Raw genomic sequence first — 18,625 nt, 5'->3', positions numbered from 1 at the left:
GCTCCAGAATAGTAGCTCTCAAGCTTCAGCATGCCTATGGATCAGCTAGAGGAGTTAGGTAAAAATCCAGGTTCTCTCACACCACTTCTAGAATTAGACTCAGTGGGCCTCGCTCAGCAGTTTAGTTTATCTATCCACAAGCATCCTGGATGCTCTGTTGCAGGTTGTGTCTGGACCAGCAGGGATGCTGCTCCAGAGTGTTTCACTCCTATGTTATCGTTCTCAAGTATGAGTCTGAATAAGACACCTCTTAGATCACCTGCTTCTGTGGATGAGGTTGAGAACTGTGAGGCACCACAGACAACCTGAGGTTCCCGATGAGGGACCTAGAAGTCCTCAGAGAATGACTTCCTTTTAACATGCTTATGTAAGCATTTATTTTCAAGAAGTGGACTTATTTTGGCTTATAAGGGAATAGTTTGTGTCTTGTAAAAGCTCATGCTTATTTCTTCATAATGGCATCTGTTAACTGCCAGGGCTGAAGTGCTTGGTGTTGTCTGGTGAGGATTTATATCCTCTGGGCAAAACCAGAAGCTTCCCTATTGGGCTTAGGGAGTCGGGGGAGGGGAGGAGGAAGTTTGGTAGGGGGTTGTGACCAGACTCTTCTGATTTTCATTGTGATACCAAACTCATGATCATTTGTTTTTCAAAGGGGCACGTGCTTGGAGATATTTTGCTTTGATAAGGTTTAGGTGGACTATATATTTTCCTATAGAAATGAGTACAATGATTACATTATTCCTAATATTTCCTGTGCTATTTTAACTTAAATTACAGCTTGGATTTTATGACTTTCGGAATGTTTGTGTTTGTCCAGAGGTATTTTTTTTTTCTCCCTACACGTAGGTTGGATAAATACTTCACAAGCAGAAAAGAATGTTGGGTTAATTGATTTAATGACTCACATACATCCTTGAGGAAGAATAAAATTAAGGCTGATTTTCTTATCTTAATTGTTAACAGCCTTTAGCATGTCTTATTTGTGAGATCCAGGCCTGAGTACTACTGTTTCACTAAAACGCATAGCCACTCAGAGCTGACTTCCAAGTTAAGGGGTATAAATGTACCTCTCATGATGCCCACGTTGACTTCACATGTAACACCTATTTTTTCTTCTTGTCAAAATGCTAAATGACTTGGCTTTAAAAAAAAAAAAATTAGAGTAGATTTAATTTTGTTTCAGAAGTTGTTACTGGAGCCTTTGAAATAACTAACGATGCCAAAGCTTAGCTTCGGTGAATCAGGCTGATACTTGGTGTATGTAATTTTTTTGAGGTATTTCTCCCAAGGTTAACAGCTTTTTTTGAGGTTGCTGAGTTTATAAGGACTCAGCAAAAATATTTATGAACACTTACCATGACTCTATCTTCTCTGTTTTGCTTGGTATTTGTTTTCTTAGGGCCTAACCTTCCTCCTTTTCTTTTTTTCTGTTCTCCAAAATCATTGCTTATTTTGGGTTTCCTTTCTTTTCTTTTAGTTAGATTATTTATTTTTTAAAATAAATCTTTATTGTTCAGATTATAACAGTTGTTCTTTTCCCCCCATAGCTCCCCTCCACCTGGTTCCCACCCCACTTTCTGCCTTTACACCCCCTGCCATGCACTGTCCTCATCTATAGGTCCATGATTTTTGTCCAGTCTCTTCCCGCACTCCCCACACTCCTTTTTCTCTGAGGATTGCCAGTCCACTTCCTTTCTATACCCCTGATTCGGTTATATTTACCAGTTTATTCTGCTCATCAGATTTTTTATTTACTGATTTTTAGGTTTACTTGTTGATAGGTATGTATTTGTTGTTTATAATTTTTATCTTTACCTTTTTCTTCTTCTTCCTCTTCTTAAAGAAAACCTTTCAGCATTTCATATAATAATGGTTTGATGGTGATGAAATCCTTTAGCTTTTTCTTATCTGTGAAGCTCTTTATTTAACCTTCAATTCTGAATGATAGCTTTGCTGGATAGAGTAATCTTGGTTGTAGGTTCTTGCTCTTTATCACTTTGAATATTTCTTGCTATTCCCTTCTGGCTTGCATAGTTTCTGTTGAGAAATCAGCTGACAGTCATATAGGTACATCCTTGTAGGTAGGTAACTCTTTTTCTCTTGCTGCTTTTAATATTCTCTCTTTGTCTTTTGCTCTTGGCATTTTAATTATGATGTATTTTGGTGTGGTCCTCTTTGGATTCCTTTTGTTTGGGTTCTGTGTGCTTTCTGGACTTGTAAGTCTATTTCTATCACCAGGTGGGGGAAGTTTTCTGTCATTATTTCTTCAAATAGCTTTTCAGTATCTTGTACTCTCTCTTCTTTTGGCACCCCCATAGTTCAGATATTGGTATGCTTGAATTTGTTCCAGAGGCTCCTTACACTATCTTCATATTTTTGGATCTTTTTGCCTTTTGCTTTTCCGGCTGAGTGTTTTTGCTTCTTTATATTGTATTTCAAATCTTTGACTTGATTCTTGCGATCCTCTAGTCTGCTGTTGGATCTCTGTATATTATTTTTATTTCAGTCAGTGTATGTTTAATTTCTAGTTGGTCCTTTTTCATATCCTCAAGGGTCTTGTTAAATTTATCGGTGGTTTCTAGAAAGTTCTTGAAAAGCATTATAACTATGGTTTTGAACTCTATATCCTGTAGTTTGCTTTCCTTTATCTTTCATTTGTGACCTGTTTCTTTGTCTCCACATTTTGGCTGCTTCCCTGTGTTGATAGAGTGGCTTTATGTGCTAAGTGGCTCAGCCTCCCTAGTTACCCAAGGTAGACACTCTTGGTGCACCCCTGTGGGTTGAGTGCACAGTCTTGTTTTAGTTAAGCCTTGATTGTTGTTGCTATTACTGGGAGTAATTGACCTCCAGGCCAACTGGCTGTGAGGATCAGCTGTGTCTACAATGGGAGAAATTCTGTACTGGAGACTCCCTTATGGGGCAAGACTTGCTTCAGTGGAGCATTGTTGCTCAGAGACTTACCCTGGAGTTCAGACACAAGTGGGAGCTTGTGTCTCCCTGTGGATTGAAAAGGCCAGCTGTGTACTCGGTTGCCAGCCCTCTCCACACCTCCTCTGAGTCTCAGTGTGCTTTTCTCTTTCCTTCTAGTTGTAGAATTTCCACTCAGCCAGTCTTCCTGTGGTTCTGGATGATGTCTGTTTTGTCTTTTAGTTGTAGTTTAGAAGTGGTTGTACGAGGCAGCAATTTCAGGTGTTTACCTATGCTGCCATCTTGGTTTCTCCTGCTTCCTCCTTTTCTTGAATCCATAGAGGGGTACTTGGGAATGTCACTGATTTAAAACCTGGTTGATTTCCTCAGAGGGATCCTGGTTATACTGGGCTGACTTACTTTATTTATTTATTTATTTATTTATTTATTTATTTATTTATTGAGTGGGGCTGACTTTTAAAATTCTCTGTGGCAATTCAGTCTTCCCGTGTCACCTTACTTAAATCCCCAGTGTGTCCTATACGTGGTAAGTGCCAGCCTCCTGAGTGAGAGCCAAGAGACTTTTTATGTGTTTTAGACATTACCAAAGCCCAGGAAGGCGAAAAGGTAGGTAGTGGGAAGGAGATAAGACAGACTAAACTCACACCTTCATCTCTGGGTGGAAGGGCCTACCCACCTGTCATTACTAATTGTCAAATGGTGGGAAAGACAGAAGATAGACGGTGAACTAACACTATTTGGTTGGTTATTTTCTTTTAAATTCTTAGTAAGAAGCTCTCCAACAGTTTAGTGACTTGATGCCTTAATGAAGGAGCTGAGATAGAAACTCGATCCTTTTGTCTTATGTTTGTTACAAAGGAATGTTTATTGTCTAGTTTCCAAGCCCCTAACTTTCTACATCAAACTCAAAAAAAAAAAATGAAGCTGCTATCACTATTTATAATAAGTCCAAATGTATTTTGGATTCAGAGCCTGGCCCTGGGCAGGCACAGTTCCTAGAAGGAGATAGAGTTTTCTCTCTGGGTCCAAAGACAATAACATGTCTCCAGGATGCAGACTACCAAGGGAAGGGTCCTGGAGTCAGCCAGGGGCTTCCTTTTATATTCTTCCCTCTGACTTCACGGGCCTGGCAATGGGAAGCAGCTGGTGACTCTGTCTCTACTTTGGAGCCCCCTGCCACACTCCCCTCCTTGGGCTGGCTTCCCAGCTCCCAGCCTGGAGGAGCAGCAGAACCCCACTTGCCCATCCCAGGGGAGTATGCTTTTAGGAAATGGGCTGAGTGAACAGACAGCAGCTGGTGGGAAGATGACATGGACCTCCAGGGGTTTTTAAAAGGGCTATGCATTCAGCTCTTGTCTCTGTGCTCACACAGTTGGAACAGGCTGGCAGCAGGGCTGGATAGTGAGTATGGAGGAACGAGTCCTGAGTCTGTCTGTGTCCTGCTGTCTTTTCCTTGGCCTGGAAGCCCCATTTCCTGCTCTGCCCTTGGGTTTTCATGCTGTTTCTAACCTTTAAAAGTCAAAGATTTGGCCTTTCTGTTACCTTATTTGTCTCCTGGCTGTTTTTGGACTCTGTGTACTCTTGAGATGCTCTCTGTCCCAATTGCACTTGGCTTTAGACCATCTATCCAGTTAGCCTATCAGGGGAGTCGGGGCTGGTTGTAGAGAGCTTTACATTAAACAGGCCAACCTCTTCTTCTCAAATACCCATGTTATTTCTGCTTGTTTATATGCAGGCATATGTCAAATATATTTTTAAAGGGGAAAATGCTGCACATGACAGGATATGAATTTCTTTATAGCCTAAAGGAATTAATGTTTTGTTTTTCAGCAATAAAAATTTAATTATAGTGGAAGAGCAAAGTGTATTTGGATGAACTGCAATAACAAGAAACAATATAGGTGGAATAGAAACTACTCATCAAATGGTTACTTCATTAAAAACATTCATTTAAAAAATAAAAAAAAATCCAAACCCCCCCACACATTTATATTTGAAAGTAACAGAAGCTAACTTTAGAAAAATATGCATGTGATCTCCTGGTATTTTTATTAGATAGATGTAGAAGTGAACATTGATATAAAAGTGTATATATTACACACACACACACACGTATGTAAATTTCTCTGTGTGACTATATTAGTTTCCTGTGGCTGCTATAACAAAAGTACCACAAACTTGGTGGCTTAAAACAACAGAATTGATTCCCTTTGAGTTCTGGAGGCCAGCGGTCCGAATGAGTGTCGGGGGCTAAAGTCAGGGTGCCAGCAAGGCAGTGGTTCCTCCGGAGGCTCTAGGGGAGAATCCTTTCTTTCCCATTTCCAGCCTCTAGAGCTGCGTTCCCTGGTGCTAGGCCCCTTTCTCCATCTAATAGCATGGCATCTTTTTCCCTCAGTCTGCTTTCCTCTTTTTGTGTGTCTCAAATCTTGGTCCCCAGGTAATCCAGGATAATCTCATATCAAGAAATGAAATCACATCTTCAAAGTCTTTGCCATATAAAACAACATTCACAGGTCCTAGGGATTAGGGTGTGGACATCATGGGAGGCCCTTACTTGGCCCACAGCAAGTGTGGGTGCACCAGTGTGTGTTTAAATTCTGTATCTCTATCCCTTGAGCTGGTCTAGGAACAGGTATTCCCTTACTCCCCACCTCCCTGCTCCCACCCAAATAGTAATGAACATACATGACCACCCAGTGTCTAGTTCTTGTATCTAAATCCCAAATGATATTTTTCACTAAAATGGACCAAGTTTTTATTATATTATATTATATTATATTATATTATATTATATTATATTATATTATATATTTATTTTTTAAAAAAAGGCTGATTCCAAAGAGAAGAAGCCGGGAACATCCTACTGTCCCAGAAAGTAAAGTGTTCAGAGAATAATGAGAACTATGAAAAAGACACCGAAGCCAGCTAGAAAGAGCTTCCATGGGCCAAAACTAGGCATTTCAGACATTGAAATTAACAATAGAGTAGTGGATTACAACGCATTGGATAAAATAGTAAATTCAGACCATATTGATAAAATAAACTTATAACTTGAAAGTCCAATGAGGAGCAGGATATTTCCAGTTTCTAAGTGTCTTTCCACAGCATCTAATTAATGACAAAGAGGAAAAGTTTAAGTTGGCAGTGGAGAAGCCTGGCACATCAAAGTGACTGTGATCAGTAGTGGGACAAATTAAAGTCCGGGGCCTCTAACAGGATGCAAAGAGAACACCATCATTTTTGTGGTAGCCCTGTAAAAGATGCATAATCTGAATTTAATCATGAGGGAATGTAAAGACAGACCGAAGTTGAAGAATATTCTAAGTGATTGGCCTGTAATTTTCCAAACACACTGCAGTCATGAAAGTTAAGGAATGTAATGTGAGGTCTAAACAGCCAGTTGGAAGTTCTAAGCTTCCTGTAGGAGGATCCGGGTAGGCATTTGTTAGTGGCCCCTGATTTAATCATTTGTGTCTTCTTGGGCTGGTTGCATTCTGCAGAGGAAGCTCTTCAGATCTCCTGCCCGCAGGGTCAAGTGCAGGGTGCATCCCATAGGCTGCATCTCAGCCAGCAAATGAACCCCCCATCCCCTGAGGCACCCTTGTATCAGCTGGGCCTGGTGTCCCCAGGCCAGGTGTTCTCTGGAAAATCTCCCCAGTGAATAAAGCTTTATTCTTGTGCCTGGGTGGGAGGTGCCATTGCCTAATGAAGTAGAGGAAGGGATCTAGGATCTAACATAACCATTCCTTTTCACCTGTCCTACTTGTGTCAGTCACTCCTCTCCCCACCTCCCCTTTGTGGTGTGACTTGGATGGGTTCTGTATTCCCTTTTACCGGGATTTAAATTACTTGTCATCTTAAACAACTTCCCATTCATTTCCTATTCATTTAGCTTTCTTGACCGTGTCACTTGACTAGACCGCATTAATAAAGTACCACAGACTGGGTAGCTTAGCCAGAGCAAAAGTAACTTCCACACACTTGAGCCTAGAAGTCCACGATCAAGCTGTCAGCAGGGTTTGTGCTTTCTGCAGCCTCTCTCCTTGGCTTGCAGATGGCCGCCTTCTCCTTCTTTCTTCATCTGCTCTTCCTTCTGGGTGTCTGTGTCCTCATCCCTTTTTATGAGGACACCAGTCATATTGGATTAGGGCTCATCCAAATGACCCTATAGATCTGCCTCCAGATTGAATCACATTGAAGACACCGGGTTTAGGGCTTCGATAGAGGAATTTTTGGAGACACGTTTCAGCCCTGTAACACTAACCATTGCCTTTCGTAGCTTTGGCACTGAGTTGCACTGAGTTGCTAGTCCCTGCCTGTGCTCAAGTTTGCATGTGTGGTGCCCTGTTTCTACGGGCCTGGCTTCTGCTGAGTAACAGGAGCAGATGGGGTTGGACAGGGCGTGGAGTGTGAATGTTGAAATCAAGTGTTAGATTTGAGTGAGTGAGCTATTATTGTTTCAATATATATATTTTTTCAGTTTTCCTTTTTGTTTCAATATTTTTATTGATTTCAAAGAGGAAGGGGGAGAGAGAGAGAGAGAGACAGAGAGAGAGAGAGAGAGAGAGAGAGAGAGAGAGAGAGAGAGAGAGAGAGAGAAACATCAATGATGAGAGAGAAGAGAGAATCATGGATTGGCTGCTTAGATGGATGTTTCAGTCCTTTTCTGCCTCACATCTTTCCAGATTCTGAGGGCATTAGCTCCTTAGAGGACCTTCCCAAAGTAGGGCACTAAAAAAAAAAGTTCCCCTTTTTACCAGCTTGAAGTTCCCTAAATACAAAAATTTTAATATTTCTTCTCTATTGGGGAAAGGGTAATTAAAGACCCGTGATTATCAAGCATGTATCTCTAAAAGGAGTGCACCTTCCTCTCCCCCCAAAAATGAATTTTACACATTATGAACATTAAGTGATTACAGAGCTATTTTAAGAAATTGCCAATCTCAAAATTGCACAAGCTGGCTCTTTGATATTGGTGTACAAGAACAAAGAGAGGCCTGCCCACTGAGCCTGCTGTAGGGTGAGGAGTTCATCACAGCCCCATCATGGGCCTTCTCACTACTGTCGCATCATTTCTGTTACAAAGGATATAACAGATGTCCTCAGTTTCCCTCTTTGAAGTAGTTGGCTGGGTGCTGATAAAGCTCTTCATACCCCCCTCTCCTAAGGTGAATGGTCACCTGCTGCACAGACGGGAACGGTGTCTGATTGAGTTAAGAGAGGGCAGGAACCAGTGTGGGTCACGTCTGGACCGGAGAGAACCAGAGTAATGAATCCCTGGTTTGACGAGGCCAACTTTCTTTATATGTTGAAATTTCTACTTTATTATTTATTTATAATTAATCCTACGCCAGAGAAGAGAGGCCTTCTGCTTTGTGTCATTTGTCTAAAGCAACGAGGAAGAAGGCTGTAGGAATTCACAATCAAGGCGTGAACTTCTTTCACAGTCACCTGTGTAATTTTTCTTTCAAATAAGGAACTTTTAAGAATGCCAGAGGACACCGGGCAGATGCTCAAATGTAGGACAGTAGGAGTGAATGGGATGCCCGGCACTTCTATGCCTTGTATGGGCTTCTGGATGAAATAAAAAATATGGTGTCTTTTGGGGAAAGACTCCTTTTTGTTGGCATACTTTAGCAGATCCCACACAAAGCAGAAATGTTTCTGCTCTGGGTTGTGGGTAATGATGTGTCTAAAAATAAAACACAGGTATCTTATCGAAAAAAAACTAGTGTAAACCTAATTTTAAAAAATTCTACCCTAATTCTGCCTTCCAATCAAGCCAAACTTTTCATACTTTTTTATTTCCTCATCCAGGTTCATGTGTTTATCTTTTCTTACATAGTTGTAATCTTGCAGTCAGTCATCCTCTTGCATTCTGATTTTTGGCAGGGTATGTTTTCATGTTTCATGTTTGATGGCTGTAGCACTGTAGCAAGTCATTGCTTAACCAACTTTTGTGTGTGTGTGTGTGTGTGTGTGTGTGTGTCCGTTTGCTTTAGGATGTATTTTAATTACGCCTTTGTTTTCTGATTTTGCAGGCAGAGACGTTTGTTTGGGTTAACAATGCATCAGCACATTCCCAGAGTGTTGCCAAGGCCAAATATGAATTTTTATTTGGCAAATCTGAAGAGAAAACTCCAGATACTAGTAAGTGTTTCCCTCCCCTCCTCTTTCAGGTCACTGATTAAATTAGAGGGTAAAAAATCTCAGGAGCTGGGAATGCTTCAAGCACCTAATTGAAATCACCTAGAAAAGACTGCAAGGGTCACATCCTGCATTTCTGAATTCTATATCTGAGGCAGTGTTAGCATGTCTCGGGAATTAGGGAAGGGATATTGCGAGGGGTTAGGAGCCTGGGCTCTGGTGCTAGACTTCTGGAATTTGAAACTGGCCTTGAAGCTTATGAGATGTGTGACCTTGAGTAAGTTATCTAATGTATAACTTAGTTTTTCTACTTGGAAAAGAAGATTATAGTGAAGTGTGTCTCAGAATTCTTTTGAGGATTAAGTAGATTGACTTATGTAAGGCTCTCAGAACCACACTCTGCATGTGGTAACTGCTGTAAAAGTGTTGGCTGTTGCTATTATCATCATATCCCTGACCTTTGAAGTTGACGTTCAGAAGGACAGACCTGAGACTGATTTCTGTTTTGAGGGGACAAGGAATGTGAGCTAATGTAGCTGTTGTTCAGTTGAAAAAGTCAAATACTTGTACATTTGATATATGTTCGGTGGGATTATACAGTGGACCCATAATATTTGGGTAAATCAAGAATGCAGTGTATACACAGCCATTTAATAATCCCTTTTCCTTTATAACGAATGCCTATTAGATATTCCATTAGTTGGGAACTGTTAAGAAAGTTTAAAACAGCTAAGTTAATTTAAAAAAAATCATTCAGCTTTTATTACAGGTCTCAATTTGCTATTTATCATGTACCATAAATCCCTAATTGTTCTGGGCTTTCTGTTTGGGGCACTTAGTATCTATTCCCTATTTCTCAGACAGGAAGTACTGATTAGACTCACTCCAATACTCCTTCTTGATTTAGCCTTAACTTGGAATGCGACATGGTGATTTTGTGCTGATTAAGCTTGTTTTGACTTGGATAAAACATGATTTTTACATTGATATGTAAATACCTGCATATCCTCTTCTTACTGGTGGGTGGAGTTTGGTTCTTCTTTACTCATAGGTTTTGAGTAGTTTTCTCTGTGTACCTGAGGCAAATCAAAATGACACTTTAAACCCCCTGTTCCTTATTTGTCCTGGTAAAAATGGTTGGTATTGTTTGCTTTTTGTGATGTGATTCTGCAGGTGCGAATATATGCATGCATTTATTGAACAAATATATTTAATGAGCAATTATGTGCTGGGCACTGTGAGGGTGCGAAGTAGAAGATGCAGTTCTTGCACTTTAGCTTATTCTTTGGTTGCTAAGGGAACTGTGTCTGAGGTGACTGAAGGAAGGGAAGGCTCACTGTCAGTTGTGCTCCTGAGGACTTCCTGGAGGAGGGGAAAGTTGAATTGGTTCTTAATAACTAGGATCCTGATAAATAGAGTCTGGGACCGGCTGGAGGAAGGGTGTGGTTGCAGAAACATAAATTGTTTGAGGAACAGGGAGGAAACTAGCCTGATTGGTTTGTAAAGCATATCATGAGAGATAAGTTTAGAAAGATAACCTTTAAGAAAGGGGCAGCCCTGGCCAGTTTGGCTTGTTGGTTAGAGTGAAGGGTGTAGGGTTTGATTCCCGGTCAAGGGCACTACCTGAGTTGCAAATTCCATCCCCAGCCCCTTTCGGGGTGCTATAGGAGGCAACCAATTGATGTGTCTCTCTCACATGGATGTTTCTCTGTCTTTTCCCCCTCATCCCTCCCTTCAACTCTCTCTAAAAATCAATGGAAAAAACATCCTTGAGTGAGGATTAAAAAAAAAAAAAAGAGAGAGATAGGGGCAGAATCTTGCAGGGCCTTCGAAAGCAGGGAAAAGGAGTTGCATTTTATTCAGTTATGCAAAAAGGAAGTGCCAAGAACTGGTTTAGATAGATAACTCAAGATGGATTGATCAACACCCCCCCCCCCCCCCCCCCCAGGGGTCCCAAGGTCCCAAGGTCCCAGATTGGAGAGAGTGTGGGCCGGGTTGAGGAACACCATTCCCCCTTTCCCCCCTGCCCCAATGCACAAATTTCATGCACTTGGCCTCTAGTAGGAGGATAAAAGATGCAAGTTTTTATTGACTTTGGAAAGTCTTTTGCTATCTTCACAAAAAAAAAAAAATGATGGCACATTTTTATCTTTTAAAAAATACACTTGAAGTTTACTTATATAGACCATTCATCTGTCAACAAAACACTGCTCACACTTGAAGACTATCAGGAAAGGCAGTAGAGAGAATAGAATAGTGCTTCTGTTTGAATTTGATTGATAGACATACCTCTTCACACACAGGATTTTTTAAAAAGTGGGTTAAGTAAGTGGATTTGAACTATCTTAGTGCTCACCTATCCCCTGACGAATGCAGGCCTATGGTTAGCCCAGGTGAGGCTCCCACAGTCCCTCCTTTTCCTTGCAGTTCCACGAACGTTCTAAGAGCTGACTGGAATGGAAGAGGTGAACCTACCACGGGCGGCTGGTCACCTCCTCATTAAGTCACGGCACAATGATGTCACACTCAGCCCGAAGCCTCTCAGCCATTGCCAACCACTGTGCTAACCCCGGGGAAGCTCCTGAAAGCTGCACCCCCAGAGAGCAGCAGAGAACAGAGACGCCAGAGAAGCATGGCCCCTCTTTCTTGCACTGTATTGATGATGAACAGATAGTGAGAATTCAGATTTTAATTCTCAGCCACAGGATTCTTCCTGCTGTTCACATGTTCTCCCATACTCCATCCAACACTCTAAGCTGTGGTGGCTGGTTGAAGATTCCTGCAATAAGCAACAGCTTGCAAATAGTAATCTTGACTTGTTTTCCCTGGAACTCCCACCTGCACCCCAGGTGAAGTCTCTGCTCAGTGGCAAAGTCTAAGGCTGTCACTTTCCTTGGGACTAACTGGGGATCATGAGGCCAATTTCCTCACTGATCTCAGGGATGCCACCTGAGTATCACTGGAGATGCATTCAAAGTCACTGTCAGCATTTCCATTTCTCCAGTAAGCTGTTTCTGGAGCACTAAGATAGTTCAAATCCACTTACTTAACCCACTTTTTAAAAAATCCTGTGTGTGAAGAGGTATGTCTACCGGACTTCCTCTGACCACACCTTTCCTGTCTGATTGCTGCACTCAGGTGGCCAGCATGGCTTTCTGAACTGTTCAGGTAGAATACATGGGCGGCTTCACTGTGGGAAGGTGCACTCTTTGAAGTGTTCCTAAGGAAGCATCAGGAGGCCAGGGTCAGTCGCTCTCTCTCTTTTGATCAAAGTCCAGAAGAAAGAAATGCTTGAGAGAGCCTCTGTCCCTCCCTCAGCTTGTAGAGGGAACAGGTGACTTACCCAAGTGTGTGAGGAAGTGACAGGCCTATGGATGCTAAGGAGAAGAACCAAGTAACTTCTTATGTGAACAGTGGGAAGTTTACAAAATCTCACTCTCATGTTCTCTATTGATTTATACTTTTTAAAGATAAAGGAAATGGACTTCTGGGATATTAAAGAATGTGCCTGAGGGCATATGGTTTAAATGTTGGAGGCCAGGGGAGAAGGAGATGGGGCTGGGGTTTGACAGCCTGGTTTTATAGAATTGGGGGGCGAGGGTGGGGAGGGTCACTCAGGTAGAATTGAAACCCAAGCCTGGAGCACAGGTGGGGTGGAGGTCCAAGTGTATCTTCACTTGAAACTAAAAAGTGATACACAACTGGTGTTGGACTGGTAAAAGCCTTTGAGTTATTGCCAACGTCAATGCAAAACCACCCTGTAAAAGGGACCCTTTCCCAGCCCAGGATACAGAGGGCTCCTCTATGAATAAATAAGTCAGTAGTCCCTAAAATCTGTGAGCTCACAATAAAATGGTATAAATGATAAAAAGGAAGGACATTCCATGAAAGGAAGTGTCAGCATATATAAGTAGAGAAACAGAACCAAGGACTAAAGATAATAGAATATTCTGAAATGGTAAAATTGGTTTGTTTAAAAGATAAAAGAGGGAAAAGAAACCATTGTGATTAAAGAGGAAAATAGGAAGTAGAGACATGTCTATTTGAACAAAAACCAAATATAATGTACAGAAAATGGAAAATACAGATAGTGAAATTAAAAATAATGGTTGGGGTAAGTACATTATTGAGTTTATATTTGGTAGGGACCAAAACTTCCTGCTTTCTCTCCCCCCCTACCCCCCAACCCTCTCACTGCTTATCAGATGCTATCTGTAGAAAAAGGAAAAGGAAAAATAGCATCTGTAGCTCCAAGCAATATGTTCTCATTTTGGTAATGTTTATTTCTGATTTTTATTGGTGTGTTTCACACCCAAAAGTGCACACACATTTCTTCATTATTCAGTAAACATATGAGGGGTTGAGCTGTGCTGGGCATTGTTCTAGGTCTTTGGGATAGAGCACTGAACAAAACTAAAATCCCTGTTTAACCAATTGCCTAACAGATAGATTGTGCCAGTTCAGACTTCCCTCTGCGATGCTTCAGCGCCCACCTCCCACAACTGGTCCGTGCTGAGTAATTATTAACCTGTGCCCAACGTAATGGGGGAAAGGGACGGATTAGCCTTTAGTAAGCATTTGTTTTTTTATTTTAAATACAAATTTGAAGTTGTTATTACCAAAATAATACTTGTGTATAACCTGAAAAATGTAAGTTTGACTAAAAGTGTGCATGGCTAAAAGCGAGAGTCACCTGCTTCACCACTTCCCATCCTGTCTCTCTGGGGCACACACTTTATCTCTCAACCTCATGAGCCTTCCCAGTGGCAGTGACTTTTGCTTATTGCATTTTTCTTATACTCTTTATTTATTTATTTTTTTACTTTGTTTCTAAAGCTGTTTTGGTAGTTGCCCCATAGATAATATACTTATATCTGTATTTATTTTCTGTTAAAAAAGCATCTATTCTGTAATATGACAGAGGGGGAATTTGGCTCACGTATTCTGTCTACTCCCCCATTCCAAAAGCTGTATTTTAATTTCTCTTCGTTATATTTATGGTTTTTAACATGAATATTTGAAACTGTTCCTGAAGCTCTTGGTTCTAAGAGTCACCTCAGGACTTTCTCCTGCAAACGGAGACTGTATTGGCTCTGTACGCGCCTCCAGCTTTCCTGCCCCACGCTAAGCCTCCCTCCATCCGTCTTACCTTTGCTTTCACATTCTGGCCCGGAGCTGTAACAAAATCTTTTCGTGCTTTCTCTTCAGGTTGATGGGAAAAAAAAAAAAAAAAAAAAAAAAATATATATATATATATATATATATATATATATGCACCAACATGTACAGAATACAGCATCCAAGTAGTCTAGTTGGACCTGAAGTGAAGAAGCATGTCCTTAACCTCTGCTGTTCCAGGAATGGCACAGCCCCCAGAGCAGAGAGGAGGAGGAGCAAGGGGAGGGCAGGCTTTCTGACAGTGTACTGCTGGTCGTTCGGGCTTCACTTTATCACCAGGTGTATTATTTGTAGCTGGCCATTCATTTTCATCCTGACAGTGTACTGCTGGTCGTTCGGGCTTCACTTCATCACCAGGTGTATTATTTGTAGCTGGCCATTCATTTTCATCCTGAAGACTTTCTTCTTAGTAACTTCTGACACCTTGTTCTGAATCGTGCCCTAAGTTTTCTAGGCTCTTATGCAGCTGTTCTCCTACGACTTTGACAAAATTCTTTCCAACATTCTCGATTAGATGTACTGCTTCTTGGATTCCATACCACATTCTTGGAGTCTTTTTCTTTTTTTCTGGAGTATATCCTTTAGGAATACTTTCGGAGAGATTCTGAGATGGATAGCATTCTTAAAACTTTCAATGTCTGAATATGACTATTTTGTTTTGATGCGTTATTGTTCTTTTCATTGAAATCTAGGTTCAGCTCATTTCCCTTCAGAACCGGAAGCACCATTTTGCTCTCTGTAGGCGTCCATTGGACTGAGGCTTGCTCCTTTGTGTGTGGATCTGCTCCTTCTGTCTGGACCCTTGAAAGGTGCTCCTACCAGCCCTCTGACATGTCAGGAGGTGTGACATCTGGAAACATTTGTTCTATTACTTTTTTATCCCCACCTCAACCCTGCCTCCTCTCCCCTCCCCCCTGCTCTTTTATGGTTTTTACTTCTGAAATTCCTCCTAAATGGATATTGGTACTCCTGGATTAGACTAATCTTAGATGCCTCTTAATTTTTCACCTTTTTTCTAGTAAAATTTATATTTTGATAATTATATTTACAATTTCAAGAGCTCTTTTCCATTCTCTGATCACTCAGTTTTCATCACAGACTTTTCTTTTATGGAATCACTAGAGGCCCGATGCACTAAATTCACGCAAGGGTAGGCCTCCTTCCCCCAGCTGCCGGCACCCTGGCTTTCTTCCTGGCTGCTGGCAGCTGGCCCCGCCTTCCACCTGCACCCGCCTTGTCCTGGCACTGCCCAAGTTGGCCACCATGCCTCCTCCCCTTCAGTTGATCATCGTGCCAGCACAACCCTGCCAGCCGGTGGCCTGGGCCTTCTTCTGTGGGCAATCATGGGGCAGTGGTGCCATCCTGCCCCCAACCAATTGCATCACACTCACCGTGGCTGGCCTGGTGCCAGTGTGCGTCATAGAGGTCGTGGCATAGAGTGGTCCTCTGGACAGTCGTTCTGCTGTTCGGCCATATTACGCTTTTATTATTATAGATTATAATCTTGAATCTCTCCAAAGAATTAATTAGAATTTGTTTTCTAGGAATACCTTCTGTTTCTGGAATTTTTGCTTCATCCATGGTCGGTTCTATTGCATTAAGTCTTGGGACTTCTCTTGAAAGCCACTGTTTTTCCTCAAATGTCTGTGGGAGTTTGTTTTTCCATTCATATGCATGAATGAAAAATTCAGTTTTCAGATACAGACAGCTGGGGTTTGTTTCTCTGTATGTGCGGAGTGTGTGTCCCCAGCAGGCCTCTTCCCTGCATAGAGGAGGGCTGAGCAGACTCTCGGTGAGGCCGGGTGTGCTGTGTGGACTGGCACAGGGGCAGGTGGGTGGCTGCCTATTGTATTATGCCCAGGCTAAGTGCCTGATGCCAGCAAGCCTCTGTGTGGGGGAAGGAGAGGGGAGGCAGCCAATGTAGGACTCTGCTCTGTAGATAATTCTTTATAATTCTCCCGTTAATTACAATTGACATCTGTTCTTCTTCCCATTCCACGAATGGATACCTGCCAACTCTCAGCTTTTAGCTTCTCTGCGTCTCCACGGTTAGGGTGACTGAGGCTGTCTGAGTTGTGCTTCTGCTTTATGTTGTCCGTGGTTATAGTGCCATCCCTTTTAGTATGACAAACTCATTAAGTCTGGAGCTTCATAATGCTTCTCTTCTTGTCAGCACAGTGATGAGTTTATTTTCTTTTGATGTTTGTTGTTGCCATTTTAGTAGGACCTAGAAGAGAGGAGGAAAACTTGTGTCCCTCTGCCATAGTGACCCAGAAGCCTGAGTAATTATTTTTCTCTTCAGCTTTATTATAAGTGACAAATAACACTGTATAAATTTAAGGCATATGGTGTACTGATTCAATATGTTATAAAATGAATACTGCATTAAGGTTAGTTAGCCTACCCATCACCTCACATGGTTGCCTTTTTTTGTCCTGAGCACATTTAAAAATCTACTCTCTTAGCGAATTTCAAGTATATAATACAGTAAGAATCGTTAACTATGGTCAGCATGCTGTACTTTATATCACCAGACCGTATTCATCTTGTAACTGAAGTCTATGCCTTGGGACCAACATCTCCCCATTCCCCCATCCCCACCCCTGGTAACCACTAATGTACTCTGTTTCTAGCAATTTGTCTTTCTTAGATTCCACATATGAGTGAGATCATCTGGTATTTGTCTTTCTCTGTTTCACTTATCTTAGCATAATGTCCTCAAGGTCCATCCATGCTGTTGCAAATGGCAGGATTTTCTATTTCCTTGCGGATGAAGAATATTCAATTACACACACACAGAGCACCCAGCGCATCTTTACTCATTCATCTGTTGATGAATACTTTGGCTCAGTTCATGTCATGGCTGTGGTGAATAATGCTGCAATGGGCACTAAGATGTGGATGCCATTTTGATATCCTGATTTTATTTCCCTTAGATATATAATCAGAAGTGAGATAGTTTTTGAGTGGCTTTATTGAGATAAAATTTATATACCAAACACCTAAACCATTTAAAGTGTAAAACTTAGTGGCTTTTAGTCTGTTCACAGAGTTGTGGGTCTGTCACCGCACTTAGCGTTAGAGCATTTTATCACCTCAAGAAGAAAAGACTGCGCTCACTAGTGGTCACTCTTATCCTCTCCCTTCACCAGCCAAGCTTTTGTGTATTTGTCCCTGTGGATTTGCCTGTTCTGGACATTTCATATAAATGAAATCATATAGTATGTGTTCTTTTGTGACTAGCTTTTTCCACTTCTGATATTGTTTTCATCCACGCTCTAGCATGTGCCACTACTTTATTCCGACCCTGCGGGGTGGGCAGCAGTGTTAGTGGTCTGTTTTGATTTGGCCGACTGGGCCAGGAGGGGACTGTGAACTTGCTCTTTGGCTGTAAGGAGGCAGTGCTTTCACCATAGCCCACCGTGGCCCGCATGTGTGCCCACTGAGCTGCCTCATCGGGACTGCCTGGCATTTCATATCCTGAGATAGCTAAGGCGTGTTGCAAAAACCAGCCTGGAGGGCATGCTGCACAGCTTATTCCTACTGTCGATTCAGAACAGTGTACTTTTGCCAGGAGATTCATTATTTTTTGAACCAGCATTATTGTACTTTTTGGCTTTTTTTTAAAGGAGCTATCGAAAAGCTGAGGAGCAGGGTTTGACTTTTTTGAGAGTGGAACCAGATCAGCGCCTCTGTGTTAGAATAGAGAGTTTTTATCTTCAGGAACTGGCAGCGCCAGTGTAATTGTGGTTCAAGTTTTTTTCATGTACTTTAAGGTTTCCTTTTTAACGATTCCCAGGCAATCAGTAAGGATTAATTTTTTAAGATTTTCCTCTTTGTGTGTTTATGTTGCAGAGCTAGTCTTTTCTCGACTTACATAACTCTTTGGGTGCTGTTAGGATGTTTTAGAATAAATTTGGGTCCCTGAATAAAATGTTTTATTGTCAGGCGTACAAACTGCTTTACAAAGTAAGCTTTCAGCCGTGTCTTCCTTCATTGTTCCTTAAATCAGCTGCCTCAGCTTAAGTTTCCTTTTATTTTTAGACAGGAGGTACCTTTTCCCTTTTATTTTGTACAGCAAAGGTCACATACTGTCACCTTTCACATTTTCTTTTTTTAGCGTTGCCCATGTTTTGTGAAAAAGTTGAGCTAACTTTTCAGAATGGGGAGATTTCATGTAAAATCCCTGATTTCAAGCTTCTGTTGAAAAACCCGAGACTGCAGCGCGGAGTGAGCATTATCAGGCATCCCAGTGGCCAGTCCGCAGCCCTCCTGTGTTGTCTCGGACTTCACATTATGTCACCTCCCCAGGCTGCAGGCCCCTGGCTACTGGGCTCAGCCTTCAGGTCACAGTAGCTATGCTCGTCTGGTT

The 18,625-nt window shown here is 41.8% G+C and overlaps 1 protein-coding gene across 5 annotated transcripts in view; it reads left to right on the top strand.

Annotated features, from left to right (window-relative positions):
• PSD3 (pleckstrin and Sec7 domain containing 3) overlaps window positions 1-18,625 on the top strand; it is a 405,289-nt gene that overhangs the window by 101,426 nt on the left and 285,238 nt on the right. For 4 of the 5 annotated variants that reach the window (XM_045588820.1, XM_036457454.2, XM_045588822.1 and 1 more), the window contains exon 2: window positions 8,970-9,078. The exons of the other annotated variant lie outside the window; for it this stretch is intronic. In XM_045588820.1, coding sequence (XP_045444776.1) covers window positions 8,970-9,078 — 109 coding nt within the window. The remainder of the gene's footprint in view (window positions 1-8,969; window positions 9,079-18,625) is intronic. 5 annotated transcript variants of the gene reach the window in all.

Source organism: Pipistrellus kuhlii, unplaced genomic scaffold, assembly GCF_014108245.1.
Source record: "Pipistrellus kuhlii isolate mPipKuh1 unplaced genomic scaffold, mPipKuh1.p scaffold_m20_p_3, whole genome shotgun sequence".
Classification (NCBI taxonomy): domain Eukaryota; kingdom Metazoa; phylum Chordata; class Mammalia; order Chiroptera; family Vespertilionidae; genus Pipistrellus; species Pipistrellus kuhlii.
This window is presented reverse-complemented; position numbering and strand designations above follow the sequence as displayed.